General features: G+C 48.6%; 1 protein-coding gene across 5 annotated transcripts in view; it reads left to right on the forward strand.

The window, feature by feature from the left end:
- The window catches only part of MBOAT2 (membrane bound O-acyltransferase domain containing 2), a 121,647-nt gene extending 100,055 nt beyond the window's left edge, over nucleotides 1-21,592 (forward strand). For 4 of the 5 annotated variants that reach the window (XM_021087873.1, XM_021087875.1, XM_021087876.1 and 1 more), the window contains 6 exons: nucleotides 4,080-4,272; nucleotides 4,657-4,760; nucleotides 7,892-7,956; nucleotides 9,721-9,853; nucleotides 12,919-13,070; nucleotides 14,931-16,710. In XM_021087873.1, coding sequence (XP_020943532.1) covers nucleotides 4,080-4,272; nucleotides 4,657-4,760; nucleotides 7,892-7,956; nucleotides 9,721-9,853; nucleotides 12,919-13,070; nucleotides 14,931-15,156 — 873 coding nt within the window. In that variant the 3' untranslated portion in view covers nucleotides 15,157-16,710. Of the gene's footprint in view, nucleotides 1-4,079; nucleotides 4,273-4,656; nucleotides 4,761-7,891; nucleotides 7,957-9,720; nucleotides 9,854-12,918; nucleotides 13,071-14,930 lie in introns of all 5 variants that reach the window. The other variant, XM_021087872.1, reaches the window with a different exon arrangement.

Genomic DNA, 22,930 nt, shown 5'->3' on the forward strand with positions numbered 1-22,930 from the left:
CTAGCTTGGGAACCTCTTTATGCCGTGGGTGCGGCCCTAGAAAAGGCAAAAAGACCAGAAAAAAAAAAGAGGTTTACTGAAGACACTGTGCTGGGTTCCTTAGTGAGAGTCATGTTTTTAGTTCTGGAGTTTTGTTTGTTTTTTGCTTTTTTTATGGCTACACCCATAGCATATGGAAGTTCCTGGGCTAAGGGTCGAATAGGAGTCACAGCCAAGGCCACAGCCACAGCCACACAAGATCTGAGCCGAGTCTGCGACCTACACTGCAGCTTGCGGCAACACTGGATCCTTAACGCACCAAGCGAGGTCAGGGATCAAACCCAAATACTCTCGGAGACTACATTGGGCTCTTAACGCACTGAGCCACGGCAGGAACTCCAGTGGTTATGGAGTATTTTACAAGAAAGCCCGTCGCGTGGAGCCGACCAAGCCCAATTTTCCAGGCTTTTCCCGTACCTATTCTGTTCATCCCAGCACAGTGAGACTGTTCTTTCCCTCTCCTCATCCTCATCACTGCCGGTGAAATCTTATTCCTCTTTAAAAGCCTGCTGCAAATATTACCTTTTCTGTAAAACCCTGTCTACTTTTTACAATAAAGCGATAGCGGTGGTGGGCGCTTTGAAAGCACTTTCAGCCCTTCAGACAGTGTCGGATGCTTTACTCGCCCCCTTCGCAGAAGAGCGCACGGAGGCTCAGAGGCCAAGTAACGGGACCGAGGGGTCCCAGGCTGGCCCGGAGACGTGGCGCTCGACCCAGGCAGCCTGTGCCCCACGCAAACATCATCTTAGCTCCTCGGGACGCCCGGCCGCCGGCAGGTGCCCACGCTCCCTGTCGAGAGCGGCTGTGCGGCCGCGTGCGGGCCGGGGCCTGTTGGCTTTGATCTGGTACAATCTAAAAGCCTATGAGAAATAGGCCGTGGACAAGTCTGAGACAAGAAAGGGGGGCTAGCGTGGTTGCTCTGAATGTGGGGTTTGGAGCCGGGGACCCCTTCCTTTCCAAGGTGTTGCGAGACGCAGAGCGAAGGAGCACGCGCACCGGTTTGCAGACCGTCGCTCCTCTGCCCTGTGACTCTGTTTCAGACCCCTGGGTGCCGCTGGCTCCATATTCTTGGTGAAGTGTGAAGTGACTGGGTTGGATGTCAGACGTGGACTCGGGCATATCCAGTTCTCTTCCACTGTCTCGTGTCTCCGGACGGACCACTTAACGCTTTCGAGGCCTCACTGCCGTGGGAGGATGTCAGGGTAACTACGGACGGCTTGGATATTCCAGAAGTTACCGTGAGCTGTGGTATGGGTTGCAGATGCGGCTTGGATCCTGCGTGGCTGTGGCTGTGGTGTAGGCCAGCAGCTACAGCTTCGATGTGACCCCTAGCCTGGGAACTTCCATATGCTATGGGGTGTGGCCCTAAAAAGAAGAAGAAAAAAAAAGATACAGATTTGCCTGCTAAACCAAGGACCAGGATAATAGGAGGTTAAATACGGTGAAAGTGTATTCTTCTCTCATGTGGCGGCTCAAGCGTCTGGTCCGTGGATAATGTGGGTTGGGGATCCAAGCGCTCCCCAGTTTTTGCCACCCTTACGGTGTTTCCCTCCTCCTCGTGGTCTAGATGGCCCACCACTGACCTTGTCCCTGTTACCTGTGACCACATAGCCACCACACTCAGCCCCAAAGGAGTCTGTGACGTGTGGGCTTTAGCTAGACTTCAGCACCTGCCCAGACAGAAATCTCACTGCTGGAGTTCCCGTTGTGGCGCAGTGGTTAACGAATCCGACTAGGAACCATGAGGTTGCGGGTTCGGTCCCTGCCCTTGCTCAGTGGGTTAACGATCCGGCGTTGCCGTGAGCTGTGGTGTAGGTTGCAGACGCGGCTCGGATCCCGCGTTGCTGTGGCTCTGGCAGAGGCCGGTGGCTACAGCTCCGATTTGACCCCTAGCCTGGGAACCTCCATATGCCGCGGGAGCGGCCCAAGAAATAGCAACAACAACAACAACAAAAAGACAAAAGACAAAAAAAAAAAAAAAAAAAGACAAAAAAAAAGAAATCTCACTGCTGCAGAAGATGGGCAGGAGGGCTCCTGGGCACCAGGGCCTCCCGTGACGTCTGTAGGTCTTGAGCTGTTGGCTTGCTTGCTTCCTTCTTTCTTCTTCCTTCTTTCCCTCCTCCCTCCTTTCCTCCCTCCCTCCTTATTTCTTTTCTTTCTTTCTTTCCTTTTTTGGCTGCCCTGCTGCCTACAGAGTTCCCAGGCCAGGGATCAGATCCAAGCTGCAGTTGCAACCTTTGCTGCAACTGTGGCAACGCTGGATCCCTGACCCACCGTGCCAGGCTGGGCATCAAACCTGCATCCCATATCTCCAGAGAGCAGACCCTGTTGTGCCACGGCGGGAACTCCCTGTTTGGTTTCTTGAGTGAGGCTTCTGCCATCTCCTGCGTGGGGTGGTCAGACCTGAGTGCTGGTCTCTGGAGCCGGGCATGGGGTGGGGGTGGGGGGGCTGAGGATGTCACCCCTCGGGCTGTATCACGCATCGTCTCCACATTCATTCCAGCCCTTCCCCAGCCCCACTCTGGCTCTGTGTCGCTAAGCCTGGCTCCTCCCTGGTGAGGCTTCCCTGAGAATCGACTTAAGGCCTCTTGCCAGCATGCTGGAGGGGTGTCTCCTCTACTGAGCACCGAGGCCTCGGGAGCCGGGGTGACGCCTGGCTTCCCAGATTCAGCCCCCCACCCCCACCCCCGCCACCGCCCCTTCTTCAAGGCCCTGATCTTGCATTGGCTGAGCCTTTTTTTTTTTTTTTTTTTTTTTTGTCGTTGGTGTGCATGCTACCTGGTAGTTGAGATCGGTACTTTAAAAAAGTACTTTAAACTTTTTTAAAACTGAGACCTGGAAATGAGTGGGCATAGTCTAATGGCCGCAGTATTTCTCATTTTGTTACTAAGACGATGCACCCAATTTTTCGGTTAATATATGAGGCCATTGGGTTCATCTCACTCCATTTATAATTACAGTTTTTCTCTAATTACCTGCTTCAAATCCCTTTCTGTTCAAGTGTGTAAGTTAGATATTTTGGAGGTGGGGGCGAAGAAGAGGTAGCCTGACTTTCCTGGAGGATTTGAACGAGGACCAGGAAAATCAGAATAAGAACAATTGCAGCAAAGAGCCCTTGACCCTTCAGAGCCTCCCGACAGGAGCAGCAGAGAATAAAGCAAGCTTTTTGGAAGGTTCAGGAATCCACGTGTGCCCTGGCTCTTGCCTTGAGCCTTTCTTTAGGCCTCATTACAGAAAGTGTTAGAGATGGCGATTCATCTGCAAATTACTGTAGTTAATTTTGACTCTTATTACTGGGCGGGACAGGACAGCCACATATTTTGTTCCATTCTTTCACCTGGATCCAGCCTTTTCTTTCGTTCACGTGTTTCTTTGCCTTCATGGCCTGTATACTCTCCTATAAGTCGAATCGGATTGAAATCGTCTACCTACTGAAAAGACAAAAACACCATGAGCTGGGCTCTGTCAGGGTCGTTTAAGCTGAGCGGAATGCAGTGATCGTGAGCCTTTGCTTCCAGCAGGATCTTTAACGCAAATCTTTGCTTCGTCTCAGGTGTGTTGCTCGTTCGGCTTGATCCTCTTGACCAAAAATGCATTAAAGAACTCTGCCGTGTCTAGACATGTGAAAGCTACTGTAAAAATAGTATCCATGCAATACTTCAAATTTGGAAACGAGAAAAAAGCTCAATGGAAAAAAAAAGCTCTGTGTGTGTGTGTTCATATTTAATCCACTCCCGAAACCTACGCATGGTAGCGTTTTTGCACAGTCACACCGACACGAACACACCTGTGTCTGCTTCTAGGTGGTTATTAACATGCCGAACGTCCTGAAAACACACGTTTGGGTTCCTGGCGTGATTTGAGCGGCAGCCCAGAGGCAGCCGATAGAGGTCGGGCTGGACGGTGAGACGGTGAGACGGTGGCGACAGGAAATGCGGGGCCCCGCGCCGCTCCTGACTTCAGGAAGGGCCCCCTGGCAGCACCAGTGAGAGGAGCTAGAGGCGTGGGACTGAGGTCACGCGGTCTCGTCTCGTTTTCAGGCGGCGGTGGTCCAGAAGCTCCTCATCTGCGGCCTGTCCCTGCTCTTCCACCTGACCATCTGCAGGAGGCTGCCCGTGGAGTACAACATCGACGTGCATTTTCAGGCCACGGCGTCGTGGCCCACCAGGGTTCTCTATCTCTACGTCTCCCTTCTGGCTGCCAGACCCAAGTACTATTTCGCGTGGACGTTAGGTGAGCAACGTGTGCACAGGCCTCTCCTTGAGAGGGGGACGCGTGGCTTAGCCTGCAGGGAGCCGGGAGAGCGCCCTCTTGAGGACATATGGTTCAAGACCCGCGCGAAGAACGAGGGTCCCGTAGAAGCAGAAGAAGGACGCGTCCCGGTTCATCTCCCACGTGGGAAAGCCCTTGGGCTCCCCTGAAAACCGGATGCGGCCCATTTTGCTTTAATATCAGAGGAAAATGAGCCTAAGTCTGCCCTGACAGTTTAGGAATAAAAGATGGTAGTATGTCATCATAGTTAAGAATAAAAGATCATAGGATACATCTTTTGGTCGAACGGGGTAGTTTGTTAATAGGTTCTTAATAGTTTTTTGTTTTTTCCTTTGTGTGCCACAGCTGACGCTATCAATAATGCTGCCGGCTTTGGTTTCCGAGGCTACGACAAGAATGGAGCAGCTCGTTGGGATTTAATTTCCAATCTGAGAATTCAGCAAATAGAGGTTAGTACATCAGTAAGAAGTTAGTTGCCAAACGATACTTTAAGTGCTGTATTTTGCTTTTATAGGTTATGACGTGATGTCCCGGGTGGTACTGGAAGATCTGTAATAATAACGCTCTTTCGTTCCTTCAGCCGCTGTTTGTTGGGGGTCCACCACGTGCCTCAGGCACTGGGGATCCAGCAAATAAGATGGGTCCAGTCTGGACCCTCGTGGGGCTCACGGGGTTACAGAGAGAGCAGTTGTGATCAGAGGGGCGGAGGGTGTTTATAAGATAGGAACCCAGTGGAGTCTAGGTGCTCAGGGAAGGGGTCCTGAAGGAAATAATGTCCTCAGCTGAGCCTTAGTTTAGGTAGGAGGCAGCCGGGTACCTCAACTAGCGGGGCGTGGCCCGAGGGAGGGCGTGGCCTGAGGGAGGGGGCGTGGCCCGGTCCGGAGCGCGGGGAGGGGTGACTGACGGGGCGGAGAAACAGGCCGCAAGGGGCAGGGTTGGAGGCCGTGCAAGGGTTCTGAACTCCCCTGCAGAGCCATGGGGCTTTGCAGGTGGGTTCCGTGCAGGCAGGTAAGGTGATCACCTGGTGGGTTAGGAGGGTGGGGCCACGTCAGGGAGAAGGCGTTGCCCTCGTGGGACGGTGATCTGTTAGGCAAGGGTTGTGTTAATCCGGCGTGACCGGGACCTCGACCAGGGCAGTGAGGCTGGAGGGAGGGAAACGCGCTGGAGAACTGTTTCAGAGACCCAGTGGGAGCTGGGGATGCGCTGGAATCAGCAGGAGAATGAGAGGAGTCACGCTCAGATGTCTGATTTAAGCAACTAGATTCACGTGGTACCTTTTATCTCTGGGGTAAGGAACCGGGAATAGGGCAAATTTGAAGAGAAAGATAATGTGTTCAAATTTCAGGGTTTTTTTGTTTTTTTGTTTTTTTTTTTTTTTTTTTTTTTTTTTTAATCTGTCTAGAGCCGCTTCCCTCAGCATATGGAGGTTCCCAGGCTAGGGGTCTAATCGGAGCTGTAGCTGCTGGGCTACACCAGAGCCACAGCAACATGGGATCCGAGCCACACCTGTGACCCACACCACAGCTCACGGCAATGCCAGATCCTTAACCTACTGAGCAAGACCAGGGATCGAACCCTCAACCTCAGGGTTCCTAGTTGGATTTGTTAACCACTGCGCCATGACAGGAACTCCTCAAGTTTCAGGTTTAACTGAGTTGTCCAGCAGGCCAGTGAATGGTGAAATATTAGCTGAAACATCTGAGTCTGAGATTGTAATTTGGGAAATATCAACAGTCAGCATTTCTGGTTTTGCTTTATTTATTTATTTTTTTTTTAGGGCCACACCAGCAGCATATGGAAATTCCCAGGCTAGGGGTCGAATAGGAGCAACAACTGCCAGCCACAGCCACAGCCGCAACCATACCAGATCCAAGCCACATCTGTACCCACGCCCCAGCTCACAGCCATGCCAGATCCTTAACCCACCGAGCAAGGCCAGGGAGTGAATCCGCAACCTCATGGATACTGGTTGGGTTTGTTGCCACCCAGCCACTGCAGCATTTGGGTTTGGGAAGAAGCCATGAGGGTGCCCAGGAGGGTCACTGAGCGAGTGGAAGACAGCTGTCCCCGTACTTCCTTCCCGGCCGGGCGAAGGAAGGCGTGCAGGAGGGGTGGGGAGAGAAGAGAGGAAAAGCCGCCGCGGAGATGGCCCTGCGAGCCCACGAAAAGGGCTGTTCCCAGCGGGAGGCGCTCCCGGAACTCTGGGTGAAACGGTGATGGGAACAGCCCGTGAACGGATGGGGCTGGACCCGCTGCTGAGCCTTGGCATCACCGAAAGCAGGATGAGGGCATTAAACTCCTGCGGATGTGGCACCACAGGCAACACAGGCCTGCTCGGGTCTCTAGATCTTTCTCCATTGAGAAGGAGTATAGAGTCTAGGGAAGCGAGTTAAACACCAGGCCCAGTGGTGGGAAATTCTGAGGACGGATGACCCAATTTTCTCCAACAAATATGTGGCCTGGGAAAGAGGGGGGCAGTGAGGGACTATGACAGGTGACAAGGGACTTCAGCCCGACGTACTTCATGGACCGGTTTGGATCCCGACTGCGTCCGTCAGCTGGGAAAACCATGCTTTTAAACCAGCGGATTAGATGATGTGAAGGAATTATTAATTGTGTTTTAGGTCTGATCATAGTTTTGTAAAGGTCTTTATTTATTGAACCCACACCCTGAACTATTTACAGGTGAAATAAGATCTCTGGTGTTTGCTTTGAAATACTCTTGACAGCGTCAGAAATAGCAGGGGAGGGAGACGGGGAGCGAGGACTGTGGAGACTGGGTGGTGAAGGTCTGGCCGCGTTTCTCACCTTTTACTCGTTCCTCTCAGCCCAGGGGCCTCTGAGGCTTTTTTCCTAATAGCCTCCATGAAAGTTTAATGCCACAGATAGACTGTTTATCTGTTTATGTCAAATACATACACATGTGCTTTGCGCATAAAAAGACTAAGACTTTTTTGCCTCCTGAGAGCCAGTTTTCACCCGCCAATATTGACAAGAGGGCCGAGTAATGAGCCGGAGACTGAACTGGTGGATAAAGTGCGGAGCTGGGGAGGGCGGTGACCCGAGGAAGGAGCAGAGGCCCGGAGCCCAGAGCTGTCCTGAGAGCTGGGGTGGTGTTTGTAGGGGGCTAGAGCGAGGGGCCGGAAAGGGAGGGGGGTGTGCAGACCACTCCGGGGGACCAGGTCCGGGGAGGGGATGACTGGAGAGCCAAAAACGTGGGGGGGACAGAGAGGCTGCACGCTATGGGGTGTCCAGTCCGGTCCCCCGTGAACGGCCACGGAGAGGTCATTCTCCTGCCCCGTCAGGGATGTCTTGGCAGCAAGTCCATGGCAACCCCTGTAAACATTAACACACCGGAAAAAAACGCCGAGAATGCATTTACCTCTCGCATGTTCCCTGCAATACACAAGCTCCTTTTGAAGAGGGATGTCGGTCTGGTCCTAGAAGCAGCATCAGGGAAAGAAGGATCACACACCATCATAGTCGGGCGGTGTGCACTGAGCGAGGTAAAGTGGTGCGTGGAGCTAAAGCTGCTTTATTTCGTGGGCCAGAGGAAAAAGTTCCTTTGTTTTTTTTTCAGATGTCAACAAGTTTCAAGATGTTTCTTGATAATTGGAACATTCAGACAGCTCTTTGGCTCAAAAGGTAAGCGCCTTCCAAAACCGCCAGCAGCTGTGCTTTGCCTCCAGCGCTGGAGCATCACCGAGTTCTCGTTCTTTTTTTTTTTTTTTTTTTTTTTTTTTTGTCTTTTTTTTGCTTTCTTGGGCCGCTCCCGCGGCATATGGAGGTTCCCAGGCTAGGGGTCGAATCGGAGCCATAGCCACCAGCCTACACCAGAGCCACAGCAACGCAGGATCTGAGCCACGTCTGTGACCTACACCACAGCTCAGGGCAACGCCAGATCGTTAATCCACTGAGCAACGGCAGGGACCAAACCCGCAACCTCATGGTTCCTCGTCGGATTCGTTAACCACTGCGCCACGACGGGAACTCTGAGTTCACGTTCTTGAGTCAATTGAATTCATGCTGTGACCTTGTGTTAAGTGGGCCACACAGCCAGCATCCTCCAGAGCAGGTGCTACCCAACCTGAGAACCGTCAGGCTTGCGTCATGTCACTGACCTCTCAGCCCGCTGTTGGAGGCTCCCGCCGAGGCCTGAGATCACCAGTATGTCCATCCGTGGGAGATTTGGTCTGGTAAATGGCTACACAACCACTATATGTGTGCCCTGGGTTTCCACAGCGGTTCCAGTTGGGAAATAATTCAGTACGACAGGCTTTTGTATGGTGAGCCCAGGATGCTCAGGTGAACAAGATGCATAGACCCAGCAGTCTGAGTTCACGGTCCTGTTAGAAACAGGGCCAAGAAATTTTTTTTCCAGTGTTATTGGAGTCCAGTCGACTTACAGCGTTGTTAGTTTCAGGTGTACAGCAAAGCGCATCAGTCACACACAGACCTGTCTACACGGGCAGGTCACGGTAGGGAGGGTGAGAGCGAGCGCGAAGGGTCGGGGCACAGATTGGAAGGATACTCTTGTGCTGAGGCTCATGTTCAGGACGGGGTTACATGGACAGCCCAGGCAGAGAAATGCTTACAAACGATGAAGTCAGGGAGTTCCCTGGTGGCTCAGCCGGTTAGGGGTCTCGCATTGTCACTGCTGTAGCATGGATTCGATCCCTGGTCCTGGAACTTCCACATGCCAGGGGTGTGTCCAAAAAGAAAAACAAAAACAGCGCACCGGGCCGAAACTCCGGTGGTTCTGTCTCCTTGTTCCCAGTGGGATACTGCCCGGTGATGGCAGGGCTCGAAGCACCCTTCTCCGTAAAACAGCCTTCTTTTGTAACGTCTTTTATTTATGACAAGTTCAATATCTTTCCCCCTTAAAATGTCCAAAATATATTTTCATCTCATGTTGCCTTCGAGTCTCCCCAGTGACTGCCTGTTTTCTGAGCTAGTCTGTTGTGTTATTTGTTCTTGTCGTTATATTTTAAATGTGATACCTTAAGAAAATCTTATTTTCATCTGAGTTCTCAGCATGTGACAGGAAAACCTTAAACACAGCCTGCTTCCCAGGAGAACCTTGTTAGATCCATTGAAAGTTGAAAATGTTACCAAAGAAAATAAAACCATGTAAAAATAACCTTTATATTTGTTAAACTTTCTCTGTACATAGAATAGATTCCCAGACGCTGGAAACAAACATTTTAGCAATGGCATGTACCCGTCAAAGATGGAAATTAAATCTCTTTTCATAAAGCTGCTACTTAATAACCATAATCTCCCTGAGGCCACAGATCAGGTTGATGCCTAAGATAAGTTGTGCCTGTTTTCCTGGATTCCAGCAGTAATAGAAGAATGGTCACTGTGGGCTTTCGCGGCTCTAAACGCTCCTGTCTCCATGGTTTACAGGGTGTGTTATGAACGCGTCTCCACGAGTCCCACCATCCAGACGTTCATCCTGTCTGCCATTTGGCACGGGGTGTACCCCGGCTATTACCTGACCTTTCTCACGGGCACCGTGATGACGTTGGCAGCACGAGCTGTGAGTATGGAGAACCGCTTTTCGTCAGGGGCATAAAAGGCCGAGTAAGAGGGGGAGAAAAACACAGGAGTTCCCTGGTGGCTCAGCAGGTTAGGGATCCGGCATTGTCACTGCTCTGGCTCTGGTTACAGCCACATCAAATCCCTCATGGCACGGCTTTGATCCCTGGCCCAGGAACTTCCACATGCTGTGGGCATGGCAAAAAAAATTAAATAAGAAAAAAATTTTTAAAGGCTGAGTAAGCCTCTTAGCGGCGGCCTTGCATCTACGGCCCAGTCAGTGCTTCGGCCCAGCTGGAGGGCAGGGTGTGCCTGGCCCACGTGTGTGCCGAGCTGCCTCACCGGCTCCACGCTTGGGTCATCTGAGAGGAAGCCCTGGCCCACAGAACCCCCCCCCCAGTGTATTCCTTACCATCCATGAGAATCTTCTGGAGGATTGCTCAACACTGAGTTAAACGGAGAGGATCAGGCGGCAGGTTTACTTGAGAAACGTTTCCTGAGAGCTGCAGCTTTTGAGTCCTCTTTCAGATGCAGAGGGACATGTGGCCAGGCCTGGGTAACAGGGGCCGGCCATGCCCGGGGGTGGCCACCCCGAGGTGCAGGTCCCAGGTCTTTGGAGCAGTTGCCTGGTTGAGACCTGGTGCCAGGATTTGGGAAGCAGTGGAGCAATTAGGTTGGTGACGGGTGAGCAAAGAAGGGCAGTTTCGTGTAAGTCCTTGAAGGCCAATCAGAGGAGAGCAGTGTGACTGGACCTGTGTTTGCAGGGCCTTATGAGGGCACAAGCGAGGTGGCTTCATTTACCAAACAGGCAGATGTGTACTTTCTCATTCGGTTTTAAGGTGCCTTGGGGGCGTATGAGGTCAAAGGCAGCAAGTATTGACTAGAGGCTCTTTTCTGTGGTCTGTGGTCTAGTGGGGGCTTCAGGGGTGTGTATGAGCGCAGGTATCGGGCGTGGGGGGCGAGGGGGGTACCTCCCCTCCAGGGCGTGTGCCTGGGTCCCTTCACTCTGTAGGGAGTAAGTACCGTGGGTGTCTGGAGGGAAGGGAAGTCCCTGGGCTGTGCCGACTAGAGGTGGCCTCCGTGGGAGCGTGTGCTTGGCTCTGGGCTTTGAAAGTTTTCAGTAGTGAGTGGCGTGTCGGCGGGAGGAAACCACGGTCTGGGTGTGGAAATGACACGAGCCACCCCCCGCTGGAAGGAGTGTGCTGTACCGGGGAAGAGGCAAATCCGGTTGAAGCAGAGGCTGCATAGATGCCCAGAGGGTGGATCATTCTGGAAAGGCAAACAGGAGAGGTGGGGTGCGGTGAGGAAGAGGCCAAGGACCGAGGACCGCAAACAGCAGGCCCGGCGGAGCCTGACCCTCGGCGAGTCGGGGAGGGGCTGCTGCGAGCCGGGCCTCCGGAGGGGGCCTTAGCCCTGTGGACGGGAGGGAGGGCAGAAACTCGTGTGGCCGGGAGGCAGGCCCGGCGGGGTCGGAGCCTGGCCCACGGTCCCGGTCCTGCCGAGGCGCGTGCTCGTCTCCGGGACGCACCAGGTGGTCACCGCCCGCGTGGCATCTCGGAGCGGGCCCGCTTCCACCAGAAACGTGTCCGATGAGAAAAAGCAGCAGCCCAGAGGAAGAAAGCAGTGCTTGGTTAAGGTCGCCCAGTTCCAAACTGAGATGTGTGGACTGTTTTAGAAGCTAAAAAATTTTAAAAGAGTCCTTACTAGAAAGTATGTTTTTTCCTGAGAAGCCTTTCCCAGTTTCCACTTATGATTGAATACCGTGTTTAATTGCCATTTATTTTAATAAGCGCTGTTTGACCTGGGCTCGGGGTTGACAGCTGCCTGTCGCACTTGCAGAGATTATTAGCGCCCCTCTAGCCAGCTGAGCTAACTGGGCACAAGTGCACAGGTGCCGAGATGGGAGAAGAGGAAGCATGGCTCGTTTCATAGTAGTGAAAAAAATGGATTGGCAAGTGGAGTTTGTGTACATGTAGGCAGACCTCGGAAACACTGTGGATTCGGTTCCCAACCATGGCAATAAAGTGGAATTGCAATAAAGCGAGTCACACACATGTCTTGGTTTCCCGGTTCATACAAAAGATGTGTTTAGTGTACTCTGTGGTCTCTTAGGTGTGCAACAGCACTAGGCCTAAACATACATACCTTAATTTAAAAATATGTTATTGCTGGAGTTCCCGTCATGGCTCAGTGGTTAACGAATCTGACTAGGAACCATGAAGTTGCAGGTTTGATACCTGGCCTCGATCAGTGGGTTAAGGATCTGGTGTTGCCGTGAGCTGTGGTGTAGGTTGCAGATGCAGCTCGGGATCTGTGTCGCTGTGGCTCTGGCGTAGGCTGGCAGCTATAGCTCCAATTTGACCGCTGGCCTGGGAACCTCCATATGCTGCTGGTGCAGCCCTAGAAAAGGCAAAAAGACCAAAAAAAAGTTATTGCTAAAAAATGCTGTCATCTCAGTCTTCAGCAAGTCACAGTAGCAACATCAGAGGTCAATGATGACACATCACCATGACAAATATGATAATAATGAAAACGTTTGAAGAATTGCCGGAAATGTAACATCGGGTCACGAAACAAGCAAATGCTGTGGGAGAAACGGTGCCTATAGACTTGCTGGATGAGGTTTTGCCATCCACCTTCAATTTATAAAAAATACGGTGTCCACGAAGGCTGGGAAAGTGAAACCCAATAGAATGAGTGTGCCTGTGCTCTAGCATGCCACGTGTGGTGTCAGGCACTCTAGGCGGTGTTATTTTTAACGTCTAAGGGAAACTTTCCGTTTTCATCGAACTTCAAATCCACAGAAGAGTTGCAAAGAACGCCTGCCTGTCCTGTGCCCAGATTCAGAGATTGGGCCCGTGTGTTTCGGCATACACGCCCTGGTTTTGATTCGTGCACGTGTTAGGTTTTTCTCAACCGGCTTTTCCCACGGAGCTAGTACCATTGCAGAGGCCCACCCGCAACATACGAGAGTCGCGTGCTTTCCGCATTGTTGAAGCGCTTGATGTCGTCAGCGTAATTTTTAAAGCAGTGTTAGAGATAAATATTTTTGTTTCTTTATTTCAGGTGAGAAATAACTTTAGACATTACTTCCTCCAACCTCCCCAACTTAAATTATTGTATGATATCTTAACGTGGATAGTCACTCAAATAGCAATAAGTTACACAGTTGTGCCATTTGTGCTTCTGTCTGTAAAACCATCCTTCATGTTTTACAGGTAAGTGTAACTCTGAAAAATATACCTTTGGAAATTCTTTTTCAAAGAAAGCTTCTTGCTCTTGGGTAGAAAAGAGAAATAGTGCCATCATTTATCTCCTGCAGTGAAATGCCTTATCGGTTGCTTTAATATCATGAACCCAGCAAGCTCAGGGTTTTTGTATGGACTGATTCCCGTCACTGAGACCTGAGATGAGAGTGTGATTCAGAGGGAGGAATGTCAGCCGGGTAGCCACTGCTTCCAATCTCCCAGAGGTTTCACCGGAAAGTAGAGCTCTTTCGGCTGCACTTTGTGTATTAACTAGATTATTGTGATTATTTGACAAGGTCTCCATAGACTGACTCATTCTGTTGTACATTTGAAACTAATATGCTGTTATCAGTCAGTTATATCTCAATTAAAAAGAGAAACATCAGGCTAGCTTTGGTCCACAGGCAGTAGTTGGCTCACTCCTGCCCTAGAGCCACAATCTAGCCGTTTATGTGTTAAAGCGGAGGCTGGGGCAGACGTCAAACTTAGCTCCTGATGGTCACAAGTGACAGTTGGTAAATTCATGGACCAAGAGTTCAGGCCGTTAGCCTGCTGACTCCAAAAAGAAAGGAGAACTTAAAGGTGAACAATAGGAGTTCCCTCTGTGGCTCAGCAGGTTAGGGATTGGGTGTTGTCTCTGCAGTGGCTTGGGTGGCTTCGGAGGCACAGGTTCGATGCCCGGCCCAGCACAGTGGGTTAAGGATCCAGGTGGTGTAGGTCGAAAATGCAGCTCGGAGTCAGTCCCTGGCCTGAGAGCTGCTACGTGCTGCAGGTGCGGTAAAAAAAAAAAAAGACAATAAAGTATATGATGAAGCAGTTTTTCATAAAAAAATGTAGCTTGATCTTGACCTGGAATGATTAATTCTCTTAAATTCTTCAATCAAAAGATAATCAATTACTTATATCTCCTTTATTGGTTCCCTTTTCACCCTTTATGTGTTTCCCCGGTGCCTTGTCATCTCTACATTATCGATTACTGTTTTAATTCCATATTTGTTTATCTGTCTCCGATCCCTCCCCCACCGAACTCCACTCCCCCATGTTAGATAGGGATATCTTTGCGAGCAAAAACTTTACAGCTACACAAATTCTTCATTACCCTAGCGTTTAGAATGACAGCATGAATGTGTGGTAAAAAGTCCCTGAGCAGAATGTGACGCTGATCGTACAGGCAGACATAGGCAACTCCAGCTAAAAAGTCCATTTTAACGGAATTGTTTTATATGTTTCAATGTGATTGAGCTGATTGAGCTATGGATCAGATTTCCTGTCTCAGGTATTTTGTTCACAGGTACTTGAACGCACAGCTGTAGAAACAGTAGGTCACATCTGGTGCATATTTAATGTGAAGCCTGATACTTTTAATAATGTGACCTTCATGCCTTGACAGTAACCGTCAAGAGGCGATACTGCATGTCTGTTGCTCACATCATTGGCACATTTGTAACTTACTTGGAGACAGCAAATAGCAGGCAGGCTAATACCCGCTTTTTCTACCCGTGTTCTCTTAGTTTGCTCATTTTTTGATTCTGTGGATTTCAGAGATTTTTTTTCAGATCTCTGCAGCTATTAAAAAATACCTTTTTGCTTTTGCTCTGTTCAGTCCTGGCCTTATGACCCTTCCAGAGGAATGTAGTATGATATCTAGTGTCATGCTTCTAAGTGGCCTGGGTTTATACAGTGCTTCATAAATGCCCACAGGTACACATTGCGACTAAAAGAATAAATATATGCATCCCAGGTGGGGCTTGTGACATTCTGACTAACGTCAAATTAAGACTGGTCACTGATCAGAATTTAATAAAGTAAACTTTCCCCTTTTCCTTTTAGCTCCTGGTATTACAGCCTTCACTCCCTTGGTATCTTAGTATTATTGTTGTTGCCGGTGAAAAAAACTCCAAGAGGAAAGAATACGCATGAAAATGCTCAGCTGTCACGATCCAAAAAATTGGACGAAGGAGAAAATTCTTTGGGACAGAACAGTTTCTCCACGACAAACAGTGTTTGCAGTCAGAGCCAGGAAGTAGCCTCTAGACATTCATCATTAAAGCACTGATGGGGAAAACACTCTGACGGCTGTTTTTCGTATGTTAACAGAAACCAATCTTAGCACCTTTCAAGGGGTTTGTGTCTGTTTGGAAAGAGAGCACGTGGGGCGGGGGGGAATCAGACAGTTCTGAGTAGCGAATTCCCTGTTGACCAGATTGGAAGTGGAGGGAAATATTCCTCCCCGCTCGTCCCTGGGGGCCACGCCTTACACAAATATTTCCATTATTGCAGTGGGCACTCGGGACCTCACCATCCGTCCGTAGGGTCGTACAGGTGCCCTGTTGCTGAATGTATGTTGCGTATCCCACGGCACTGAAGAGGAGGGCGAACAACTGTCAGTCCACGTGATTGAGAAAAATTAACTTTTCCAAATGAATGTCTTGCCTTAAACCCTCTGTTTCCTAAAATATTGTTCCTAAATGGTATTTCCACGTGTCCTATTGTATGAACACTATTTCTCTGTTCTGTGTCGTATGCTGCCCAGGAATCCTGGAGGAATTGGAACAGGATACTTCAGAATGTGGGTACTTTAACATGCAATAAACATCTCAGTATTTGAAGGGATTTCTGAAAGTATCTCGGATGAGAACAGGGTGTGGTGAAACCGTAAACAGTCACGGATGCCAAATGATAGGCAGTTTATTTTCCTGGAGCGTTTAATTACCCTGTGTCCGTCCGAAGGCCCTTCAAGGAAGGATTTCTTAAACGTAATTACAGCTGGTAATGTGATATTTTAAGCTTATTTTCCTTAAAAAAAAAAAAAAAAGAGAGAGAGAGAAGACGACAAAGGAAAGAAGGAAGGCATGAATGAAGAAAGCCCAGTGTGGACCAGAGTTCGAGCCGGTGGCGGCTGTGACAGGTACACACAGGTGTGCCGTGCAGGTGACAGGTGTCCAGCAGAAGGGCTTTTCACCCCTATTTATTGGAGTTCTTTGTGATTCTGTAAGACATACATGTTGAATGACTTTTTAATATGTTGGACTTTTCAAAGAAATTTATCAAGCGTAAATTATATGGAATTATAAAAGTATTATGAAAATTAAATGGGAGATTACACGAAGGTTTTGAAAGAGAGCTCATTAAGGTTCCTCTCCAGCTAATCACTTTTTAAATCTTTGACAGTTTAATTCAGAGAATAATCTAGTTTCCAATCTCTTAACATATCACATCAAAACTTTGCCATTAACTCTTGTTCCTGAGTTTCAGATTCTTTAAGAAGAAAAATGCGCTTTGCTCTTATGGGTCATCCTGGCCATGATAAATTTCATCTAGAATTGCTAGGTGTCTTCTTTGATCCCACAGTCTTGTGAAGCTTAAGTAGCTGAAAGCAGAAGAGTGGGAGGCAGGCCATGCCAGCGTGGCATCAGGCTGAGGCCGTGGGTGATGAATCACGGGCCCTCGGGGAGAAGGATGGGCAGGGCTTCCGACTGCACTTTCCTGTGACCCATCCTTTTGTGGAATTTGTTTTCTTTTTGCCTTAAATTTTTTAATGAAATGCAAATTGTCTGTCTGTGGGGAGTCTCTCTTTTTTTCCCTGTCATTAATAAATTTGCAAATGAAGTTAAAGACGGAACAGTTCTCTGACTTCAGCTATGTAGTGTGTAAAGACGAAAGGAAAAGCAGATATACTTGGCACTTCTGAGGTTTAACCAGCAAAAGTATCGGGGTATCTCCCTAGAACTTTAGAAGTAGCCTAGTCTTTGTTTATATGAAACGTGTTTATTTTTCTAAAAGTACATCTTTTCTACCTGAGCATGTTAGCCACGCCCTCTTACCTCCGGGGAAAGGCTGGATTGCCACATAAATTTTTTTTCTATTTTCCCAGGCATTGAAGTGAAGCTACCTGCAGAATGCGGGAGGTTAGAAAAGAGTAATCCCAGAAGGTACCTACCCCGCCCCCCAGGGTCCCCTCAGTTTCATTAGTGCTGCAGGGGACCTCATGACTCTTAAGCAAAAGGGAGTAAGCTTAGAGCCTAAAAGACACGTCTAGGCATGTCAGAAGTGAAAACAAGAAGACGAAATACCTTTTTTTTTGTTGTTCAGCCTATCTAGCTATTAACAAATAATCATGATTCATTTCCATTACCTGACTCGATTTCATGTCTCAGCCTATAAGCCTAATATCACCGTTAGCTATTTTTGGCTCAATGACTGTAAGTGGAGCCCTGTCATCTAGAAAGCAGGACAATTGAGGAATTTTCCAATTACTTGAAGAGAAAACATTATCAATACAGTTTGGCTGATTTCCACTCCCCCCAGGGATTGTCTAGGTTTGGTTTTTGTTTGTTCGCTTTATTTGCGGGGCGGGTATAAAAGGAATTTTGAAGGGCTTTTCTTTCATCTTGTGATTAAACATACTTTATGTCATCTGGGAGAAAAACTAAAGAAATGGTTCTAATTCTCGGCTCTTTGCTTTTTCTCCCCAAGAAGACTTTTTGTGCTCTGTCAATTGAATAGATCTACTTGGAGTGTTCGAAGGATTAATACCTTACTTCGAGGGGCAGTAGAAGACTTGAAAACTGGTGTATGTCTACTATGTCAGGTTCCAAGGGATTCGTTGCAATGTGTGTTTGCTTTTTGAATCAACAGGATAGGATTCTGTGCCTATGTGTGTTCTCTCTCCACCCGTTACTCGTCATGAAATCACTCCAGAGGTGGTCGGCCAACGTCATGTTTATAGTCTCGGTTATGCGACTCAGGGACAAAAATGAACAAAATAATGATTTTTCCCTTACTTTTATGTCTTGAAATTAGGAACACTTCATCTATTTTGATGTATCTCGCCTGTCACCATTTTGCAACTGGCTCATTCTTGCTTTTTAAATCAGCATTTTTAAATTGGAACTCAGGGTAATTGAGGAAATTTATTTCGCTTCTAAAATACCCAGCCTAATCGCAGGAGGTTTATTTGGCTTCAGAAATGTCAGCCACCACGTGCTTTTTGGTTAAGAAGTTTTTTTGTTCCTGATCCCCCACCACGTGTGATGTTCACACGCAGGATTTCCACGGGTACCGGTTTGAGAAAAATTAGCCGTGAAAAGAAAGATTTTAAAAAGCAGGGAGTCCCCGTTGTGGCTCAGTGGTTAGGGAACGTGACTAGTATCCATGAGGACGAGGGTTCCATCCCTGGCCTCCCTCAGTGGGTTAAGGATCTGGTGTTGCCGTGAGCTGCGGTGGCGGCTGCAGACGTGGCTTGGATCCCGCATTGCTGTGGCTGTGGTGTAGACCAGCAGCTGCAACTCCAGTTCGACCCTTAGCCTTGGAAGCTCCATATGCCGAGGGTTGGGCCCTCAAGAGAAAAAAAGCAAGCGAGGGTACCCACGTGGAAGGACACCTTGTCCTGGGGGCAGCCCTGGATGCTCCTCTGGCTCTGTCGTTAGTGAGCCTGGTGACGTGGCCAAGTCACCGGTCCTCCAAAGCTCCTTAATCAGCTCAGAGCCTTGGTTCCCAAAGTTTATGACCAGTTGTGTTGGTAACGGGTGGGAAAAGCTGCGAGACTCTGTAAGCGGCTCGAGCCAGGGGCACCGAACATCAGGATTGTCCTCGGAGTCGTTTCCTCTTTACCCCTTGAGCTCCTTCTTTGTAAACGTTGAGGCAGAGAGGACAACCTTTCAATCCGTTCAACTGGAAGGCACGGCAACACGGCACTTCCTCTGAACGTGGCCCTTAAAGTGGATCTTTCGCGGTGAAGTCCTCTCCGCTGCGGAGAATATGTTCTCCCTCTGCTTTCTCTGCTGTTTTGGCTTCTGTTCGTGCTATGTGTGCAATCAATGAAGACAGATGCTAGAAACCATTTCATATGAATCACCAACTTTCCTGAACAGGTTTACTACCTGTATGGTTTCTCAAATATTATTTACTTCAAAGATATTTAAAGAATATTTAATTTCGTTATAGCCTAGGGTAAACCACAGGAAAAAAAAGCACTTGAAAGTAATTACAAACCTTATACTTTTATGCGAGGATAAGATGACACTTAGGACAAAAATCTTCCCTCTTTAAAATTTATACCTTGTACGTTTTTATTTGTGTATCCATGGATGACTCTGGATGCTTGTGCTTTTTTATTTTGTTTGTTTGTTTTGTTTGTTTGTTTTTTGCCTTTTCTAGGGCTGCACCAGCGGCATATGGAGGTTCCCAGGCTAAGGTCTAATCGGAGCCATAGCCGCCGACCTACACCCCAGCTCACGGCAACGCCGGATCCTTAACCCACGGAGCGAGGCCAGGGACCGAACCCGCAACCTCATGGTTCCTAGTCGGATTCGTTAACCACTGCGCCATGACAGGAACTCCTTGTTTGTTTATTTTGAATTGTCCAAAATTACGTATGGATTTGAAGGGTTCCATATACAGTTGAAAGAAAACATTACTCGAGAGAATAATTGTTTCAGAACGGCTTCTCTTATTACTGTGTCCATGAAGGATTTGTCCGGAATTTTAGATGGAAACCAGTATTTTGTGCAGTTTTTATTCAGCCGCTAATAGTCCATCCTGGCTGAAGCTGAACACCTCGGATTTAACATAGGTGCAGAATTCTCAGTAACACTGTGAAATGGAATCTTAACTGCACTCAAGTACCTTAAAAAACTGCACTTGACTCAGTGTACGTTTAACGGATGGCTGATCGCTTGTAACTTGAGTTAGATGCCGAAAGTTCTGCTTTCTACAACCCTTTCTGGTAAAGGTGTGTTCGTATCAATGCACCCGCCTTACACCGAAGGGAAAGAGTTACATTAAAGGAAAGAAATTCCACTCTGAACGGTGGAATCGAAAGACTAGGATGCACAGGGTCTCTGTGTTTTGCTGCAGCACCAGGCAGTCAAGTCTGTTTAGAGCAACGCATTACAGAAGACTCTTTGAGACACGATGCTCCACCTTGTTGGCATTTTGTAGGACTGCTCTTAGCATCAAGGACTAAACTGCTTTTTGAGGCTCTTGTAAGAGGATGCAGCCAATTACATTTTACTTGGTGGGCTGCTTCATAATGTTTTTATGTATTTTAAAATAGTATTTATTTGAATAGGTTTGTAACAGTCTGCAGGCTCTGTGGGTCATGGATTGGGAAAACTTGCAGAAGTGGAGCCTAAAGACACATTTTAATGCCAACTAATGTGTCTTGCCAGTAAACCTGCTAACTGTCTTCTTTCAGTACACTTTTTATAAAGCAAAAACAACAAAACAAAGAGCCCCAAAACCGTCCGTTCTGTAGAGAGGAGCACGAAGCATCCATACGCAGCACCGGCTAAAGCTGCTGACCCAGTGGAGCCATCTCTCTCCAGTCACGTTTTATCACATGTCTGCTGTAAAAGGAAAGGGACTGGAGTTCCTGCTGTGGCTCAGCAGGTATCCATGAGGATGTGGGTTCGATCCCTGGCCTTGCTCAGTGGGTGAGCTGTGGTGTAGGCTGGCAGCTGAAGCTCCAATTGGACCCCCAACCTGGGAACGTCCATGTGCCATGGGTGTGGCCCTAAAAGCAAAAAAAAAAAAAAAAAAAAAAAAAAAAAGGAAAGAAGGAAGAAAGGGAAATACAGCGAAAGACCAAAAGTGACTGAGCGGCGTCAGCAGAATGACTAACCATTTTCTTAATACCACGTTTGAAGTGGAAGAGGTGACTGGCCTTTTGCTGGAGTCATAAATGACAGCGTTCTGCCTGGTCTCTATTTTGGGGTAACAGCTTGGAGCAGGCGATTGGGTGATACCCCTCTGTCTTTTCTTCTTAAAGGGCAAGGGCGTGTCGAGTGTTTGACAGACTTTATTTCAAATATGCCTCTTTTAAGTATTTTTGATTCTGTGTCTACGGGATCGGTCAACCAGGCACATTTGCTCTGACTTTTTGAGCAAGGAGACAGGAATCCAACACGCAAGCCACACATGCTCTAAGCCAGTCCCCTCCACCTGCTGTCACCTCAGCTGCCCCCTCTCCGAGCCAGAGGGAAGGACGCAGAGCAATAAGAGGGACAGTAAGAGCAATTCCAGTGAAACGAGGAGGGTTCTCCACCCAGAGGGAAGAGCTGTGCTTTCACTCCTGCCTTCTTTTCCAGGTTGCACCTTGACCTCTGCCTAGGAGCTGAACCTCGTTACCCAAACACGACACGAGGAAGCTCCCAACTCCAGGCAGTGTTTCCCGTCCTCGTTTGCCTTCCCTGGGGGACTAGAACGCAGTGTTCTGTGCTTTTTGTTTTTCTTATTCCAAAGTATTTTTTAAAGGAGTGTTACTTTTCGACAGATCCATAAATGAGTTCCCATCGTATGGTAAACTGAAACCACCACTGTGTCAGTTACACGGTGCCGTGAAACGTGGACAACCACCCATTTCTATTCTGTGTCCTCAGAGCCGCCCCGGTGGCTTATTGCTGGGTTTTCATGATGTTTTTAACTGAACGTATAAATGTTTTTCTTTTCTAATGTGTGTCCTTAAAAATGATTAAATGGTAGTTAAAAAAATACACGTGTGTGTTTGCTGATTTCAGAGGCTTCAAATGCCAGCTCTAGAACTGAGTATCAGGCCTCTCATGAAAAATAATGTTTTGGTTTTTTTTAATTGAAGGACTCTTCGATTGGGTGGTAATATTCTCAGGAGCCACTGACTGTTTAACTGGTTAAAAATTATTTAAAAGAGGAGTTCCCACCCTGGTGCAGTGGGTGAAGAATCTGACTGCAGTGGCTTGGGTTCCTACGGAGTTGCGGGTTCAATCCCCTGCACGGTGCAGTGGGTTAAAGGATCCGGCATTGCCACAGCTATAGCTCGGACTCAGTCCCTGGCATATGCCATGGCTGGGGCTATAAAGTAAAAAAAAAAGAAAAAGAAAAAGAAAGTATTGTCACATTATACACACTTTAGGAGACAATTAAAACAACCATAGGTTAGTATGTAGTATCTCGACGTCTCTCTTAAAACAGACGGATAAAGTGGGGAAGATGCTGGGTGGCCTCAGTTACAGAGAGGAGCTGGCCCTTCCGGTCCTGCTGTTGGCACTTCTGCTGCGCTCATAAGTGGGTCTGGTCTTTGCCTTTGAGAAGCAGAGTGCTGGGACTCCCACTCGGTTCTGGACCGTGATCTCAAACCTAAGGGCGCTGTGCAGTGTACTTCCAGGCCCTTCCAGACGCTGTCAAGAACAGCTGTGGGGGAAACATCTTCTGTTAATGAACACATACTGTCATCCAGAGATGCAAGGCTGAATACCTAGGACTGAGGCCTGCGTAAGTTTTGGTGCTTTCTTGCTGGAAGGCCTTAGACTCGACGGCAGATTTAAAGGACTCCGTCTGAAGGTCGGGACTGGGCTGACACTGAGCCATGACCCAGAGCGGCAGGGACACAGCCCGGCCCGCACGTGCATTTGTCTGACCGGCGTGACAGCACAGGTAACCGATTGGCTTCACGCTGGGGAAGGCTGGAAGCTGATTACAGGGCTCCTGCTGTGTACAGATGAGCATCCTGATGGGTTTTTTCCCCCTCTCACTTCTTTATTCCACAGTGATTCAGTGAGTTCCAACCCAGTGTGCTGAGGAAAGAATAAGTCATGGCCCTTGACTTTAAGGAGCTAATAATAAGTGGTTCCCATGCAGTAAGGTAAGTCTATCTCAGAAGCGAGCCAGCGGCCTCTGGCCTCCGGAGAGGTGGGGCGCCCAGGAGGAGGCTGCCATGGGTGCGCAGAGGAGGTGGCGCCTGGGTTTTACTGGGCTGAGAAAGAGGTGCGACGGGGGTTAGAGGAAGAAAGAAAAGCATATTCGGGAATTGTGTTTACACAAATAGAATTAAAAAAACAGGAGTTAAGCAGGTT

The sequence above is a fragment of the Sus scrofa genome, chromosome 3 (genome assembly GCF_000003025.6).
Source record: "Sus scrofa isolate TJ Tabasco breed Duroc chromosome 3, Sscrofa11.1, whole genome shotgun sequence".
NCBI lineage: Eukaryota > Metazoa > Chordata > Mammalia > Artiodactyla > Suidae > Sus > Sus scrofa.